General features: G+C 54.6%; 1 protein-coding gene across 1 annotated transcript; it reads left to right on the top strand.

Moving 5' to 3' along the window:
• Positions 1–13784: 13784 nt before the first annotated feature.
• On the top strand, positions 13785–16032 carry pgap4 (post-GPI attachment to proteins GalNAc transferase 4). Its single transcript, XM_080205182.1, has one exon. It carries the CDS (start codon positions 13866–13868, stop codon positions 15072–15074), a length of 1209 nt encoding a protein of 402 aa, XP_080061308.1. The 5' UTR covers positions 13785–13865; the 3' UTR covers positions 15075–16032.
• The last annotated feature ends 210 nt before the right edge of the window (positions 16033–16242 follow it).

Genomic DNA, 16242 nt, shown 5'->3' with positions numbered 1-16242 from the left:
GGAATACTTGTCAGACATAGCTGTGTCAAATAAAAAAAAACATGTGAAAGCTAAAGGAAAATCCTCAGCAAAGAAGTTCGAAAAGTTCCATATTGCTGTTTTTACTATTGTGCGGAACCATTTACTTCAAAAAATTCATGTCATCAACAAATTGCTGAAAAATATCGATACAATTTTATTGAATGAGTCTGAATGAGACTGCCACAAGTAATTGCAGGAAGAAATTACAAAGAACAAAAGAAAATTACAGCACAGGAACAGGGCCTTCGGCCCTCCAAGCCTGCACCAACCATGCTACTTGGCTGAACTAAAACTCCCTACTTTCCAGGGACAATATCCGTCCATTCCCGTTCTATTCATGTATTTGTCCAGTTGTCCCTTAAAAGTCACAATCGGATCTACTTCCATTACCTCCCTGAGCAGTGAGTTCCAGGCACCCACCACCCTCTGTGTAAAAAACTTGCCTCATACATCTCCTTAAAAGTATGCCCCTAGTAATTGACTCTTCCACCCTGGGAAAAAAGTTTCTGATTATCCACTCTGTCCATGCCCCTCACAATCTTGTCATTAATTCTTTCCAAAGATGAAGTGAAATAATTCATTCATTTCATCGATAATGAGCTCTGTGCTTCGAGATCACCAGCTAACTTGTACAAACTTGTATTTAATGGTTTGCAGGCAACCTTTCCAAATGTGGAAACCATTCTGAAAATATTTTTAACAATACCTATCACTAATGTTTTCAGTGGATGCGTTGAAAAGAGTTCAAAGTTATTTGCAAAATCCAAAGATGTGCAGGTTAGGTGGATTGACCATGATAAATTGCTCCTTACCCGAATAGGTGCCCGAGTGTGGCGACTAGGGGATTTTCACAGTAACTTAATTGCAGACGCAAGCCTACTTGTGACAACAATAAATTAACTTAAACATTTTGCTGGTCTGACATAATGGCTACAGCTGTCCATATGCTGATGGGTCTAACAAAATTGCTTTAAGACCAACCTTTAGATAGTCTCTTCCAGAACAAAGAACAGAATCCTGCCAGACAGAGCTACCGATATTGGACTTGGACTCACTGGACACTGCACTCACATAAAAACTTTCTTTTTTTTGAAGGATATAAGCTAGTTAACAACTGAAACTGAGGCTGTGAAATATATGGGGTGGCAGTGTGTGCGTCTTCTTAACTGGAGGATTTGCTCCTGCTCTGGACTGATTCATTCTGTGCTGCAGTCATGTCACTGGCTGATTTTTGCATATCATTGTTCATCACCATCTGCTTGATAGGTACCACATCCACTTCCTCCACCACTGATGCTTAGCAGCAGCATGCATACTATCTACAAAATGTGCTGCGGCAATTCACCAAAGATCCTTAGGTAGCACCTTGCACCCCATCACCACTTCCATCTAGAAGGACAAAGGCAGCAGATAAATGGGAATACCATCAGCAACAAGGTCCCCTCCAAGCCACTACCATCCTGACTTGTAAATATATCATGATGTGGAGATGCTGGCGTTGGACTGGTGTAAATGCAGTAAGAAGTCTCACAACACCAGGTTAAAGTCCAACAAGTTTATTTGGTAGCAAAAGCCACTAGCTTTCGGAGTGCTGCTCCTTTAGTACTGAAAGGACTACAAAGGAGCAGCACACTGAAAGCTAGCGGCTTTTGCTACCAAATAAACCTGTTGGACTTTAACCTGGTGTTGTGAGGCTTCTTACTTGAAAATATATCACCATTCCTTCGCAGTCACTAGGTTGAAATCCTGGAATTCCCGCCCAAACAACATTATGGGTCAACCTACAGCACATTCAAGAAGGCAGCTCACCACTACCTTCTCAAGGGCAACTAGGGATAGGCAATAAATGCTGGTGATTTCTACGTCTCAAAATGAATAAATAACAAAAAAGTTCCAAGTTTGCTAGCTTCAAGACTCACTCTACACAACATTGAACATCTTTATCATCATTCTGATAAGGGGTAAGCTTGGATTTCAATGTAACAATTGCAAGCATGTTTTTGCAAGTAACATACTAAAGCAGTGGTCAACCTGTATATTTTTGTGACTTGTGCCTTTGTTGTGTGTGTGTGTGGAGCGGGTAGTGGTGGTGCGGGGAGGGTTGTTGTGGAAAGGACATGATTTATTGGCAGAGTGAGGGTAATACCTGAAACGCTGGGTCTGCAAAGTGCCAGTCTGCACTGGCCCTACATTAGCAGTGCGATCTGGAACGATCTCTCAGTCTGCCCACCACACGCTGTGACTCCGTTTCATTTCCTCACTTCGAGATTTTTCTCTCTTCATCTCCCGTGTTTCTGTCTCTCTCTTTCCACACCTCTCCCCCCCAACTTTCTCTTTCCCCTGTTTGTGGGTCTCTCCCCGAATACCACTACTGCCTCTCTATGTAACCTGTTTCATTCCCTGAACCCTGTAGCTATCGCTCTCCATCTCTGGTGTTTATACATTTCATTGTTTATTTCGCTCTCCTGTGTTTATAGCACGCTCACCCTCTCTCCTGTGCTACTCCCTCCGTCTCCCGTATTTAAAGCCCTCTCTGGGCTGATCTCGCTCTGGCCTTTTTCATATTTCTTTCCACAGCCAGGATTACGGCGCTCTCCACCCTGTCAGTAACTCTCCCTCTCCAGTTTCACACAAATATCTTTCTTTCTCTGTTTCTCGGTGTTAATTTCTCTCTGGTATCCCCCACCCCTGGGTTTCTCTCTCTGTGGTGATGTTTCTCTCTCTCTCTGTGGTGATGTTTCTCTCTCTCTCTGTGGTGATGTTTCTCTCTCTCTCTCTCTGTGGTGATGTTTCTCTCTCTCTCTCTGTGGTGATGTTTCTCTCTCTCTCTCTCTGTGGTGATGTTTCTATCTCTCTCTCTGTGTGGTGATGTTTCTCTCTCTCTCTCTCTGTGGTGATGTTTCTCTCTCTCTCTGTGGTGATGTTTCTCTCTCTCTCTCTGTGGTGATGTTTCTCTCTCTCTCTCTCTGTGGTGATGTTTCTCTCTCTCTCTGTGTGGTGATGTTTCTCTCTCTCTCTCTCTGTGGTGATGTTTCTCTCTCTCTCTGTGGTGATGTTTCTCTCTCTCTCTCTGTGGTGATGTTTCTCTCTCTCTCTCTCTGTGGTGATGTTTCTCTCTCTCTCTGTGGTGATGTTTCTCTCTCTCTCTCTCTGTGGTGATGTTTCTCTCTCTCTCTCTCTGTGGTGATGTTTCTCTCTCTCTCTGTGGTGATGTTTCTCTCTCTCTCTCTGTGGTGATGTTTCTCTCTCTCTCTCTGTGGTGATGTTTCTCTCTCTCTCTCTCTGTGGTAATGTTTCTCTCTCTCTCTCTGTAGTGATGTTTCTCTCTCTCTCTCAGTGGTGATGTTTCTCTCTCTCTCTCTCTGTGGTGATGTTTCTCTCTCTCTCTGTGGTGATGTTTCTCTCTCTCTCTCTCTCTGTGGTGATGTTTCTCTCTCTCTCTGTGGTGATGTTTCTCTCTCTCTCTCTGTGGTGATGTTTCTCTCTCTCTCTGTGGCGATGTTTCTCTCTCTCTCTGTGGTGATGTTTCTCTCTCTCTCTCTGTGGTGATGTTTCTCTCTCTCTCTCTGTGGTGATGTTTCTCTCTCTCTCTCTGTGGTGATGTTTCTCTCTCTCTCTCTCTGTGGTGATGTTTCTCTCTCACTCTCTCTGTGGTGATGTTTCTCTCTCTCTCTCTGTGGTGATGTTTCTCTCTCTCTCTGTGGTGATGTTTCTCTCTCTCTCTCTGTGGTGATGTTTCTCTCTCTCTCTCTGTGGTGATGTTTCTCTCTCTCTCTCTGTGGTGATGTTTCTCTCTCTCTCTGTGGTGATGTTTCTCTCTCTCTCTCTGTGGTGATGTTTCTCTCTCTCTCTGTGGTGATGTTTCTCTCTCACTCTCTCTGTGGTGATGTTTCTCTCTCTCTCTCTGTGGTGATGTTTCTCTCTCTCTCTCTCTCTGTGGTGATGTTTCTCTCTCTCTCTCTGTGGTGATGTTTCTCTCTCTCTCTCTCTGTGGTGATGTTTTTCTCTCTCTCTCTGTGGTGATGTTTTTCTCTCTCTCTCTGTGGTGATGTTTCTCTCTCTCTCTCTGTGGTGATGTTTCTCTCTCTCTCTCTGTGGTGATGTTTCTCTCTCTCTCTCTGTGGTGATGTGTGTCTCTCTCTCTCTGTGGTGATGTTTCTCTCTCTCTCTCTGTGGTGATGTTTCTCTCTCTCTCTGTGGTGATGTTTCTCTCTCTCTCTCTGTGGTGATGTTTCTCTCTCTCTCTCTGTGGTGATGTTTCTCTCTCTCTCTCTCTCTGTGGTGATGTTTCTCTCTCTATCTCTGTGGTGATGTTTCTCTCTCTCTCTCTCTGTGGTAATGTGTCTCTCTCTCTCTCTGTGGTGATGTTTCTCTCTCTCTCTCTGTGGTGATGTTTCTCTCTCTCTCTGTGGTGATGTTTCTCTCTCTCTCTCTGTGGTGATGTTTCTCTCTCTCTCTGTGGTGATGTTTCTCTCTCACTCTCTCTGTGGTGATGTTTCTCTCTCTCTCTCTCTGTGGTGATGTTTCTCTCTCTCTCTCTCTGTGGTGATGTTTCTCTCTCTCAGTGGTGATGTTTCTCTCTCTCTCTCTGTGGTGATGTTTCTCTCTCACTCTCTCTGTGGTGATGTTTCTCTCTCTCTCTCTGTGGTGATGTTTCTCTCTCTCTCTCTGTGGTGATGTTTCTCTCTCTCTCTCTCTGTGGTGATGTTTCTCTCTCTCTCTCTGTGGTGATGTTTCTCTCTCTCTCTGTGGTGATGTTTCTCTCTCTCTCTCTGTGGTGATGTTTCTCTCTCTCTCTCTGTGGTGATGTTTCTCTCTCTCTCTGTGGTGATGTTTCTCTCTCTCTCTCTGTGGTGATGTTTCTCTCTCTCTCTGTGGTGATGTGTGTCTCTCTCTCTCTGTGGTGATGTTTCTCTCTCTCTCTCTGTGGTGATGTTTCTCTCTCTCTCTGTGGTGATGTTTCTCTCTCTCTCTCTGTGGTGATGTTTCTCTCTCTCTCTCTCTCTCTGTGGTGATGTGTGTCTCTCTCTCTCTGTGGTGATGTTTCCCTCTCTCTCTCTGTGGTGATGTTTCTCTCTCTCTCTCTGTGGTGATGTTTCTCTCTCTCTCTCTGTGGTGATGTTTCTCTCTCTCTCTCACTCTGTGGTGATGTTTCTCTCTCTCTCTCACTCTGTGGTGATGTTTCTCTCTCTCTCTGTGGTGATGTTTCTCTCTCTCTCTCTGTGGTGATGTTTCTCTCTCTCACTCTGTAGTGATGTTTCTCTCTCACTCTCTGTGGTGATGTTTCTCTCTCTCTCTCTGTGGTGATGTTTCTCTCTCTCTCTGTGGTGATGTTTCTCTCTCTCTCTCTCTGTGGTGATGTTTCTCTCTCTCTCTCTCTGTGGTGATGTTTCTCTCTCTCCCTCTCTGTGGTGATGTTTCTCTCTCTCTCTGTGGTGATGTTTCTCTCTCTCTCTCTGTGGTGATGTTTCTCTTTCTCTCTCTGTGGTGATGTTTCTCTCTCTCTCTGTGGTGATGTTTCTCTCTCTCTCTCTCTGTGGTGATGTTTCTCTCTCTCTCTGTGGTCATGTTTCTCTCTCTCTCTCTCTGTGGTGATGTTTCTCTCTCTCAGTGGTGATGTTTCTCTCTCTCTCTCTGTGGTGATGTTTCTCTCTCTCTCTCTCTGTGGTGATGTTTCTCTCTCTCTCTCTCTCTGTGGTGATGTTTCTCTCTCTCTCTGTGGTCATGTTTCTCTCTCTCTCTCTCTGTGGTGATGTTTCTCTCTCTCTCTCTCTCTGTGGTGATGTTTCTCTCTCTCTCTCTGTGGTGATGTTTCTCTCTCTCTCTCTGTGGTGATGTTTCTCTCTCTCTCTCTGTGGTGATGTTTCTCTTTCTCTCTGTGGTGATGTTTCTCTCTCTCTCTCTGTGGTCATGTTTCTCTCTCTCTCTCTCTGTGGTGATGTTTCTCTCTCTCTCTCTCTCTGTGGTGATGTTTCTCTTTCTCTCTCTGTGGTGATGTTTCTCTCTCTCTCTCTGTGGTGATGTTTCTCTCTCTCTCTCTGTGGTGATGTTTCTCTCTCTCTCTCTGTGCTGATGTTTCTCTCTCTCTCTCTGTGTGGTGATGTTTCTCTCTCTCTCTGTGGTGATGTTTCTCTCTCTCTCTCTCTGTGGTGATGTTTCTCTCTCTCTCTCTGTGGTGATGTTTCTCTCTCTCTCTGTGGTGATGTTTCTCTTTCTCTCTCTGTGGTGATGTTTCTCTCTCTCTCTCTGTGGTGATGTTTCTCTTTCTCTCTCTGTGGTGATGTTTCTCTCTCTCTCTCTGTGGTGATGTTTCTCTCTCTCTCTGTGTGGTGATGTTTCTCTCTCTCTCTCTGTGGTGATGTTTCTCTCTCTCTCTCTGTGGTGATGTTTCTCTTTCTCTCTCTGTGGTGATGTTTCTCTCTCTCTCTCTGTGGTGATGTTTCTCTTTCTCTCTCTGTGGTGATGTTTCTCTCTCTCTCTCTGTGGTGATGTTTCTCTCTCTCTCTCTGTGGTGATGTTTCTCTCTCTCTCTCTGTGGTGATGTTTCTCTCTCTCTCTCTGTGGTGATGTTTCTCTCTCTCTCTCTCTGTGGTGATGTTTCTCTCTCTCTCTCTCTCTGTGGTGATGTTTCTCTCTCTCTCTGTGTGGTGATGTTTCTCTCTCTCTCTGTGTGGTGATGTTTCTCTCTCTCTCTCTGTGGTGATGTTTCACTCTCTCTCTGTGGTGATGTTTCTCTCTCTCTCTCTGTGGTGATGTTTCTCTCTCTCTCTCTCTCTGTGGTGATGTTTCTCTCTCTCTCTGTGGTGATGTTTCTCTCTCTCTCTCTCTGTGGTGATGTTTCTCTCTCTCTCTCTCTCTGTGGTGATGTTTCTCTCTCTCTCTGTGGTGATGTTTCTCTCTCTCTCTCTGTGGTGATGTTTCTCTCTCTCTCTCTGTGGTGATGTTTCTCTCTCACTCTCTCTGTGGTGATGTTTCTCTCTCTCTCTGTGGTGATGTTTCTCTCTCTCTCTGTGTGGTGATGTTTCTCTCTCTCTCTGTGTGGTGATGTTTCTCTCTCTCTCTCTGTGGTGATGTTTCTCTCTCTCTCTCTCTGTGGTGATGTTTCTCTCTCTCTCTCTGTGGTGATGTTTCTCTCTCTCTCTGTGGTGATGTTTCTCTCTCTCTCTCTGTGGTGATGTTTCTCTCTCTCTCTCTGTGGTGATGTTTCTCTCTCTCTCTCTGTGGTGATGTTTCTCTCTCTCTCTCTGTGGTGATGTTTCTCTCTCTCTCTCTGTGGTGATGTTTCTCTCTCTCTTTCTGTGGTGATGTTTCTCTCTCTCTCTCTGTGGTGATGTTTCTCTCTCTCTCTGTGGTGATGTTTCTCTCTCTCTCTCTGTGGTGATGTTTCTCTCTCTCTCTCTCTGTGGTGATGTTTCTCTCTCTCTCTCTGTGGTGATGTTTCTCTCTCTCTCTCTGTGGTGATGTTTCTCTCTCTCTCTCTGTGGTGATGTTTCTCTCTCTCTCTCTGTGGTGATGTTTCTCTCTCTCTCTCTGTGGTGATGTTTCTCTCTCTCTCTCTGTGGTGATGTTTCTCTCTCTCTCTGTGGTGATGTTTCTCTCTCTCTCTCTGTGGTGATGTTTCTCTCTCTCTCTCTGTGGTGATGTTTCTCTCTCTCTCTCTGTGCTGATGTTTCTCTCTCTCTCTCTGTGTGGTGATGTTTCTCTCTCTCTCTCTCTGTGGTGATGTTTCTCTCTCTCTGTGGTGATGTTTCTCTCTCTCTCTCTGTGGTGATGTTTCTCTCTCTCTCTCTGTGGTGATGTTTCTCTCTCTCTCTCTGTGGTGATGTTTCTCTCTCTCTCTCTGTGGTGATGTTTCTCTCTCTCTCTCTGTGCTGATGTTTCTCTCTCTCTCTGTGTGGTGATGTTTCTCTCTCTCTCTCTCTGTGGTGATGTTTCTCTCTCTCTCTCTGTGGTGATGTTTCTCTCTCTCTCTCTCTCTGTGGTGATGTTTCTCTCTCTCTCTCTCTGTGGTGATGTTTCTCTCTCTCTCTCTCTGTGGTGATGTTTCTCTCTCTCTGTGGTGATGTTTCTCTCGCTCTCTCAGTGGTGATGTTTCTCTCTCTCTCTCTGTGGTGATGTTTCTCTCTCTCTCTGTGTGGTGATGTTTCTCTCTCTCTCTCTCTGTGGTGATGTTTCTCTCTCTCTCTGTGGTGATGTTTCTCTCTCTCTCTCTGTGGTGATGTTTCTCTCTCTCTCTCTCTGTGGTGATGTTTCTCTCTCTCTCTGTGTGGTGATGTTTCTCTCTCTCTCTCTCTGTGGTGATGTTTCTCTCTCTCTCTGTGGTGATGTTTCTCTCTCTCTCTCTGTGGTGATGTTTCTCTCTCTCTCTCTCTGTGGTGATGTTTCTCTCTCTCTCTGTGGTGATGTTTCTCTCTCTCTCTCTGTGGTGATGTTTCTCTCTCTCTCTCTCTGTGGTGATGTTTCTCTCTCTCTGTGGTGATGTTTCTCTCTCTCTCTGTGGGGATGTCTCTCTCTCTCTCTCTGTGGTGATGTCTCTCTCTGTGGTGGTGATGTTTGTGTGTGTGTGTGTGTTACTGGGTGGGGTTTGCTGTCTGAAGCGGGTGTCAATCGTTCAGACGCCAGTTTGGGGCGTTTCTGCGTCTGCAGCAGACACGGAAGTGGCGCCGCTGGGAAAGGAAGCGGCCGAGGACTGAACCCGCCGCCTTTCAGCCCTTCCATCGAGAGCCTGCTATCCCCCCGAGCGGGGGAGGGGAGCTCCGTCCCCGGGAAAGGTGAGTCAAATCCGCAGCCAAGCGGATCGGCGGCCGCCCTCCCATTTTAACCCCGATCCCAACAACATCGCGCTGCCCCCAAACCCACACATTCCCCTCCTACCCCCAACCCCCCCATTCCCCTCCTACCCCCACCCCCCCACCCACACATTCCCCTCCTACCCCCGTCCCCCCACCCACACATTCCCCTCCTACCCCCGTCCCCCCCACCCACACATTCCCCTCCCACCCCCGTCCCCCCCACCCACACATTCCCCTCCTACCCCCGTCCCCCCCACCCACACATTCCCCTCCTACCCCGACCCCCCCACCCACACATTCCCCTCCTACCCCGACCCCCCCACCCACACATTCCCCTCCTACCCCCGTCCCCCCACCCACACATTCCCCTCCCACCCCCGTCCCCCCCACCCACACATTCCCCTCCCACCCCCGTCCCCCCCACCCACACATTCCCCTCCTACCCCCGTCCCCCCCACCCACACATTCCCCTCCTACCCCCGTCCCCCCCACCCACACATTCCCCTCCTACCCCGACCCCCCCACCCACACATTCCCCTCCTACCCCGACCCCCCCACCCACACATTCCCCTCCTACCCCCGTCCCCCCACCCACACATTCCCCTCCCACCCCCGTCCCCCCACCCACACATTCCCCTCCTACCCCCACCCCCCCACCCACACATTCCCCTCCCACCCCCGTCCCCCCACCCACACATTCCCCTCCTACCCCCACCCCTCCCTTGTCTTCCCTCACCCCCACCGACTTGCATCGCCCTGACCCCCACCTCACCCCCAACCTGTCCGCTCCACAACCCCCGCCCATCCCCGTTACTCCTTCATCCTCTCCCCTCCCCTCACCCCACCCGCCCCAGCCTCCTCCTCCAACCCCCCCACTCCCCCGCCCCTCCCCTCCCCTACATCCTCCCCACCTCTCCTCCCTCCCTCCCTCCCCCTCCCCTCTCCTCCCTCTCCCCTCTCCTCCCCCTCCCCTCTCCTCTCTCCCCCTCCCCTCTCCTCTCTCCCTCTCCTTCCCCTCTCCTCCTTCCTCTCCTTCCCCCCTCCCCCTCCCTCTCCTTCCCCCCCTCCCCTCCTCCCCCTCCCCTCCTCCATTCCCTCTCCCCCCTCCTCCTCCCCCTCCCCCTCCCCCCTCCTCCCTCCCCCTCCCCTCCCCTATCCCTCCCCCTCCCCTCCCCTATCCCTCCCCCCCTCGCCCTTGCCCCCTCGCCTTCCCCCCCCTTCTCCCCTCCCCCCTTCCCCCTCCCCCTTCCCTTCTCCCCCCTCGCCCTTCCCCTCTTCTCCCCCCCTCGCCCTTCCCTTCACCCCCCCTCGCCCTTCCCTTCACCCCCCCTCGCCCTTCCCTTCACCCCCCCTCGCCTTTCCCCCCCTCGCCCTTCCCCCTTCTCCCCTTCCCCCCTCGCCCTTCCCCCTTCTCCCCTTCCCCCCTCGCCCTTCCCCCCTCGCCCTTCCCCCTTCTCCCCTTCCCCCCTCACCCTCCCCCCTTCTCCCCCCTCGCCCTTCCCCCTTCTCCCCTTCCCCCCTCACCCTCCCCCCTTCTCCCCCCTCGCCCTTCCCCCTTCTCCCCTTCCCCCCTCACCCTCCCCCCTTCTCCCCCCTCGCCCTTCCCCCTTCTCCCCTTACCCTCCCCCCTTCTCCCCCCTCCCGCCCTTCCTCTCCACCCTTCCCCCCGCTCTCCACCCTTCCCCCCGCTCTCCACCCTTCCCCCTTCCCCTCCACTTCCCTCCCCCTTCCCCTCCCCCTTCCCCTCCCCCACTTCCCTCCCCCTTCCCCTCCCCCTTCCCCTCCCCCACTTCCCTCCCCCTTCCCCTCCCCCACTTCCCTCCCCCTCCTCCCCCTCTGACCCCCGCCCTCTCCCCCTCCCCTCTCCCCCTCCCCCCTTCCCCCCGCCGTCTCCCCCTCCCCCGTCGCTCTCTCCACCCCCCCCTCGCCGCCGCCCTCTCCCCCCTTCCCCCCGCCCACTCCTGCCTTCCTCCCGCCCTCTCCCCCCTTCCCCCCGCCCTCTCCTCCCTCCCCCCTTCCCCCCGCCCTCTCCCCCTCCCCCCTTCCCCCCACCCTCTCCTCCCTCCCCCCTTCCCCCCGCCCACTCCTGCCTTCCCCCCACCCTCTCCTCCCTCCCCCCTTCCCCCCACCCTCTCCTCCCTCCCCCCTTCCCCCCGCCCACTCCTGCCTTCCTCCCGCCCTCTCCCCCCTCCCCCCTTCCCCCCGCCCTCTCCTCCCTCCCCCCTTCCCCCCGCCCTCTCCCCCTCCCCCCTTCCCCCCGCCCTCTCCTCCCTCCCCCCTTCCCCCCGCCCTCTCCCCCTCCCCCCTTCCCCCCGCCCACTCCTGCCTTCCCCCCGCCCACTCCTGCCTTCCCCCCGCCCTCTCCTCCCTCCCCCCTTCCCCCCGCCCTCTCCCCCTCCCCCCTTCCCCCCGCCCTCTCCTCCCTCCCCCCTTCCCCCCGCCCTCTCCTCCCTCCCCCCTTCCCCCCGCCCTCTCCCCCTCCCCCCTTCCCCCCGCCCACTCCTGCCTTCCTCCCGCCCTCTCCCCCCTCCCCCCTTCCCCCCGCCCTCTCCCCCTCCCCCCTCGCCCTCTCCACCCCTCACCGCCGCCCTCCCCCCCCTTCCCCCCGCCCACTCCCCCCTCCCCCCCGCCCTCTCCTCCCTCCCCCCTGCCCTCTCCTCCCTCCCCCCTTCCCCTCGCCCTCTCCCCCTCCCCCCCGCCGTCTCCCCCTCCCCCCTCGCCCTCTCCCCCCCCTCACCGCCGCCCTCTCCCCCCTTCCCCCCGTCCACTCCCCCCTTCCCCCCGCCCTCTCCTCCCTCCCCCCTTCCCCCCTGCCCTCTCCCCCTTCCCCCCTGCCCTCTCCCCCTTCCCTTCTCCCCCTCCCCCTTCCCTTCTCCCCCTCCCCCTTCCCCCCCTCCCCCCTTCCCTCTCCCCCTCGCCCTCTCCCCCCTCCCCGCCCTCCCCCCACCCTCTCCCCCTCTCCCCCCCCTCCCCTTCCCCCTTCCCCTGCTCGCCCTGCACCCCCCGTTCCCCTGCTCGCCCTGCACCCCCCTTCCCCTGCTCGCCCTGCACCCCCCTTCCCCTGCTCGCCCTGCACCCCCCCTTCCCCTGCTCGCCCTGCACCCCCCCTTCCCCTGCTCGCCCTGCACCCCCCCTTCCCCTGCTCGCCCTGCACCCCCCCCTCCCCTGCTCGCCCTGCACCCCCCCTTCCCCTGCTCGCCCTGCATCCCCCCCTTCCCGCTCGCCCTGCCCTTGTCCTCGCCCTACCCCCATCCCTCCCTCACACCCACCTACTCGCCTAGCCCTGACCACCCTCACCCCCACCCCCACCCCCCCCTCACCCCCACCCCCAACCCATCCGTTCCGCATCCCCTGCCGGTTCCCGTCAGCCCACAGTTCCCCCATTTCCCCGTCTCTTTGTTCTCCCCATCCCCTGCCCCTCCCCCGTGTCCCCATCCCCCCCCCGTGTCCCCATCCCCCGCCCCTCCCCCGTGTCCCCATCCCCCGCCCGTCCCCCGTGTCCCCTCCCCCCATCCCCTCCCCCTCCCCCCCGTCCCCCGCCCCTCCCCCGTGTCCCCATCCCCCGCCCCTCCCCCGTGTCCCCATCCCCCGCCCCTCCCCCGTGTCCCCATCCCCCGCCCCTCCCCCGTGTCCCCATCCCCCGCCCCTCCCCCGTGTCCCCCTCCCCCGTGTCCCCATCCCCCGCCCCTCCCCCGTGTCCCCATCCCCCGCCCCTCCCCTGTGTCCCCATCCCCCACAACCCCCCCGTTCCCTCCCCGTCCCTCCTTGCACTGCCCTTTTGTCCTGCTATACCCCTCTCCGGCCACCTCTGGGGAAAGACGTTTTCAGGAGGTTGGGAGGACCAGTCGCTCCTGCACTGATGCCCAAAATTTCTTTCCATCCTTCAGGAAGCCGGCTGGCCTTTGGAGATTCTGGGAAGAAGCCCAAGCTGGGATTCGGTGCTGAGTCCCCTCCTGCTCTCACCACCCCCCTGCTCCCCCTTTCTCCCTGTCTCTGCACCTTTGAGGAGTCCATTCCATGCCTCTGTTCCAGTAACCTGCACCAGGACATGAAGACGACAAGTGCAAAGGCTCGTGACGACCCAGGACCTGATTGACCTGCCAACTGACTCCGGATTCAGGGAAGCCAACTTCACTTGTGAGGGCCAAGATTCTGCTCCATTGCTCACGGGAGTTGTTCCTTCCCCTTTTCCCTCCTTCCCTTCCTTCCTTCCTCTTCACTCTCTGGAAAGGTGAGCAACAAGCCACTTGTTAGACCAAAAATCTCTCTCCTCCTTCCCTTCAATCAGTGAGCCGAGCTTGAGAAATTGTCACTGCCAACGGGGGGCATGAGCTCCATCCTCAGCTGGGGCATCAACTTTACCACCCATACGTACCAATGGTGAATCCTATTCCTCGCTCAGCTCAGAATCCCTCCTTGCTTTCCCTTTCCTCCAGAGGCCTGTTTGAGGCCGGGGTGGCTCGGTCAAAGGCATTTTGGGAGACTCTATCTTCCACCTAAATCGAGTGCTTTCTGGCTTTCCACTGTCACCCCTCATCCCCCCTGCCATCACAGCTGCTCAGTCACTATTCTCAAGTCCCCTGTGTAAGGAGCTGGGTGGAGAGCACCTCCTGCTCTTTCGTTAAGTCCTGTTGTTTTTCTCCATTCCCAAGCGACGACACCCAGCCCTGTGCCCTGTGCAACAAAGAGGGTAGTGCTGGAAATTGGGAAAAAGTGGGGGATTGTAGGCACCCAGGCATTTGGTTCTGATTAGCAATTAAAGGGTTGAGGGTGGGGAGAGGAATACCAGCCCAGGGGAGGGGCAGGAGTACCAGCCCAGGGGAGGGGCAGGAGTACCAGCCCAGGGGAGGGACAGGAGTACCAGCCCAGGGGAGGGACAGGAGTACCAGCCCAGGGGAGGGACAGGAGTACCAGCCCAGGGGAGGGACAGGAGTACCAGCCCAGGGGAGGGGCAGGAGTACCAGCCCAGGGGAGGGGCAGGAATACCAGCTGAGGGTGGGGGCAGGAATACCAGTTGAGGCAATGCTGGGATACTGCCCGTAGGGAAAGGAGATGGGAGAACAAGCAGAGGGGAAAATCGGGCGCGTTTCCCGCCGTCTCCTCCGCTGTCTGCCGCGGCCCTGGGCTCAGCTCCTCCTCCTCTACCTGCTCACCTTCGGCGTCCTGCTGCCGCTGCTCTGCCACCGCCGCCGGCACTCCCGCTACTTCTGGCGCACGGCCCACCTGCAGCGCCTGACAGCGGAGTCCCTGGAGAGCAGCCGGGCGCGGGGCCAGGAGGCGATGCGCTATTTCCGGGAGACGGAGCCGGAGCCGGGCGAGGCTGAGGTCCCGGAGCTGGGTGCTCCGCCGGGGAAGGGTCCCCAGCTTGTGGTGGCCATCGTCACCACAGTGAGGGAGCAGGGCGCCGATTACCACTACTACCTGCAGGTGGCGGCCGAGTTCCACCGGCTGCTGCGCGGCTGCGCCTGGTGCCGGGGCCATCGGCTGCTGGCCTGCAATGTGCACCTCCGGCCGCAGGAGCACTGGGAGGCGCTGGCGGCCTCGCGGCTCATCCCAGTGGTGCAGCGGTTCGCCGGGGGCGGGGCGGACACGAGCGGGAACCGCTTCGAGAAGGAGAAGCAGGACTACCTATACTGCCTGAGGGAGGCGCTGTTCACGTACTCCGCACAGCACGTCCTCCTAGTGGAGGACGACGCCCTGCCGGGGCACGACTTCTTCAGGGTGCTGCGGGACTTGTTGGAGCGGCGCCTCACCGCCCCCCAGGCCCGCGATGCCCTTTATGTCAAACTCTACCACCCCGAGCGGCTGCAGGGCTACATCAACCCGGAGCCCATGCGCATCCTGGAGTGGCTAGGCCTCGGTGCGGTGTGTGGGGCGCTGCTGTCTGCCGTCTACCGCCTACTGACAGGCCACTACTCGGCCCTGACCTTTGCCCTGCTGGCCTCCTATGCCATGCTGCTGGCTGAGCTAGGGGGTCGCCACTACCTGCTGGAGGCCCGCCGCCTCAGCCCCCAGCTCTACTCCCTGGTGCCTGCCACCGAGTGTTGCACCCCAGCCATGCTCTACTCGGCACCTGCTGCCCGCCGGGTGCTCGCCTACTTGGAGGGCGTCCAGTGCCGCCCGGGCTATGCCAAGGACACAGCGCTGTACGCCCTTCTGAGGGAGCGTGGCGAAAGGGCCTATGTCCTGGAGCCCAACCTGGTCACCCACATTGGCCTCTATTCCACCCTCCGGGGGATCATTGCCCAGCCCAGCCTCTGAGGCTTCGGCCCTTCCCTTCCCCCCCAAACCAGTGCTGCCCACACAGGCTAGGAATAGAGTAAAACGCCCTCTACACTGACTCCCATCAAAGATCTACCCCCGTGCTGTGCCTGTCCTGAGAGTATTTGATGGGGACAGTGGAGAGGGAGCTTTACTCTGTATCTAACCCTATGTTGTATCTGTCCTGGGAGTGTTTGATGGGGCAGTGTAGAGAGAGTTATACTCTGTATCTAACCCCATGATGTGCCTGTCCTGGGAGTGTTTGATCAGGATAGCGAAGAGAGTGCTTTACTCTGTATTGAACCACATGCTGTATCTACCCTGGGAGTGTTTGATGGGGACAGTGTAGAGGGAAATTTACTTCTGTATATAACCCCATGTTGTACCTGTCCTGGGAGTGTTTGATGGGTGCAGTGCAGAGGGAGCTTTGCTCTGTATCTAACCCCATATTGTACCTGTCTTGGGAGTGTTTGATGAGGACAGTATAGAGGGAGCTTTACTTTGTATCTAACCCTTCGCTGTACCTGTTCTGGGACTGTTTGATGAGGACAGTATGGAGGGAGTTTTACTCTATATTGAATAGTGTGCTAAAATAATCAGGAAAAAAATTGCCTTAGTAGAACCTTGACAAATGAAGAAGCATTTGTGCCGTGTTTCTGAATTTAATTACAAACTTTTTGTAGTTAATCCTCTGCAATGGCAGGACTTTAAAGAGCTCCCTTAGATGTGTGTTTAAATCATGTGTGCAATTTTTATATGGAGCAAAATGATTTGCTCAGAAAAGCCCTGATTAAATGAATGTTTCTTGTGGCCGAAAAGAGGCTTGAACTTTGATTAGGTTTTTTAATTTATGGAGTTTTCATTTTGCAAACTGTGTGCAATATTTCCACTGCCTGGAGTGTTGACTGCCTTAAATTATGTGCAAAAACTATGGATAATAAAGGGGATGATTCACAAATGTTCTGCCCTCTCTTCCTGCTCAGTTCTCTCCTTTCTGTGAAGATATTAGGGTGATTGTGGTAGAGTGCCCCAGTGTTAGATATAATGTGGTACATGCAGTACTTCATGGGGTCACCTGCCCTGAGGGGTAGTTGGTCGGGTGACATGGAAATGTAGATTGTACCATGTTATATCTAAGATTGGAGTCCACTATCATAAACACCTTAAT

The sequence above is a fragment of the Carcharhinus amblyrhynchos genome, chromosome 16 (genome assembly GCF_965287045.1).
Source record: "Carcharhinus amblyrhynchos chromosome 16, sCarAmb.v2.hapA, whole genome shotgun sequence".
Lineage (NCBI taxonomy): Eukaryota > Metazoa > Chordata > Chondrichthyes > Carcharhiniformes > Carcharhinidae > Carcharhinus > Carcharhinus amblyrhynchos.
Note: the sequence above shows the minus strand (reverse complement) of the source record. Positions and strands in the feature narration are given on the sequence as shown.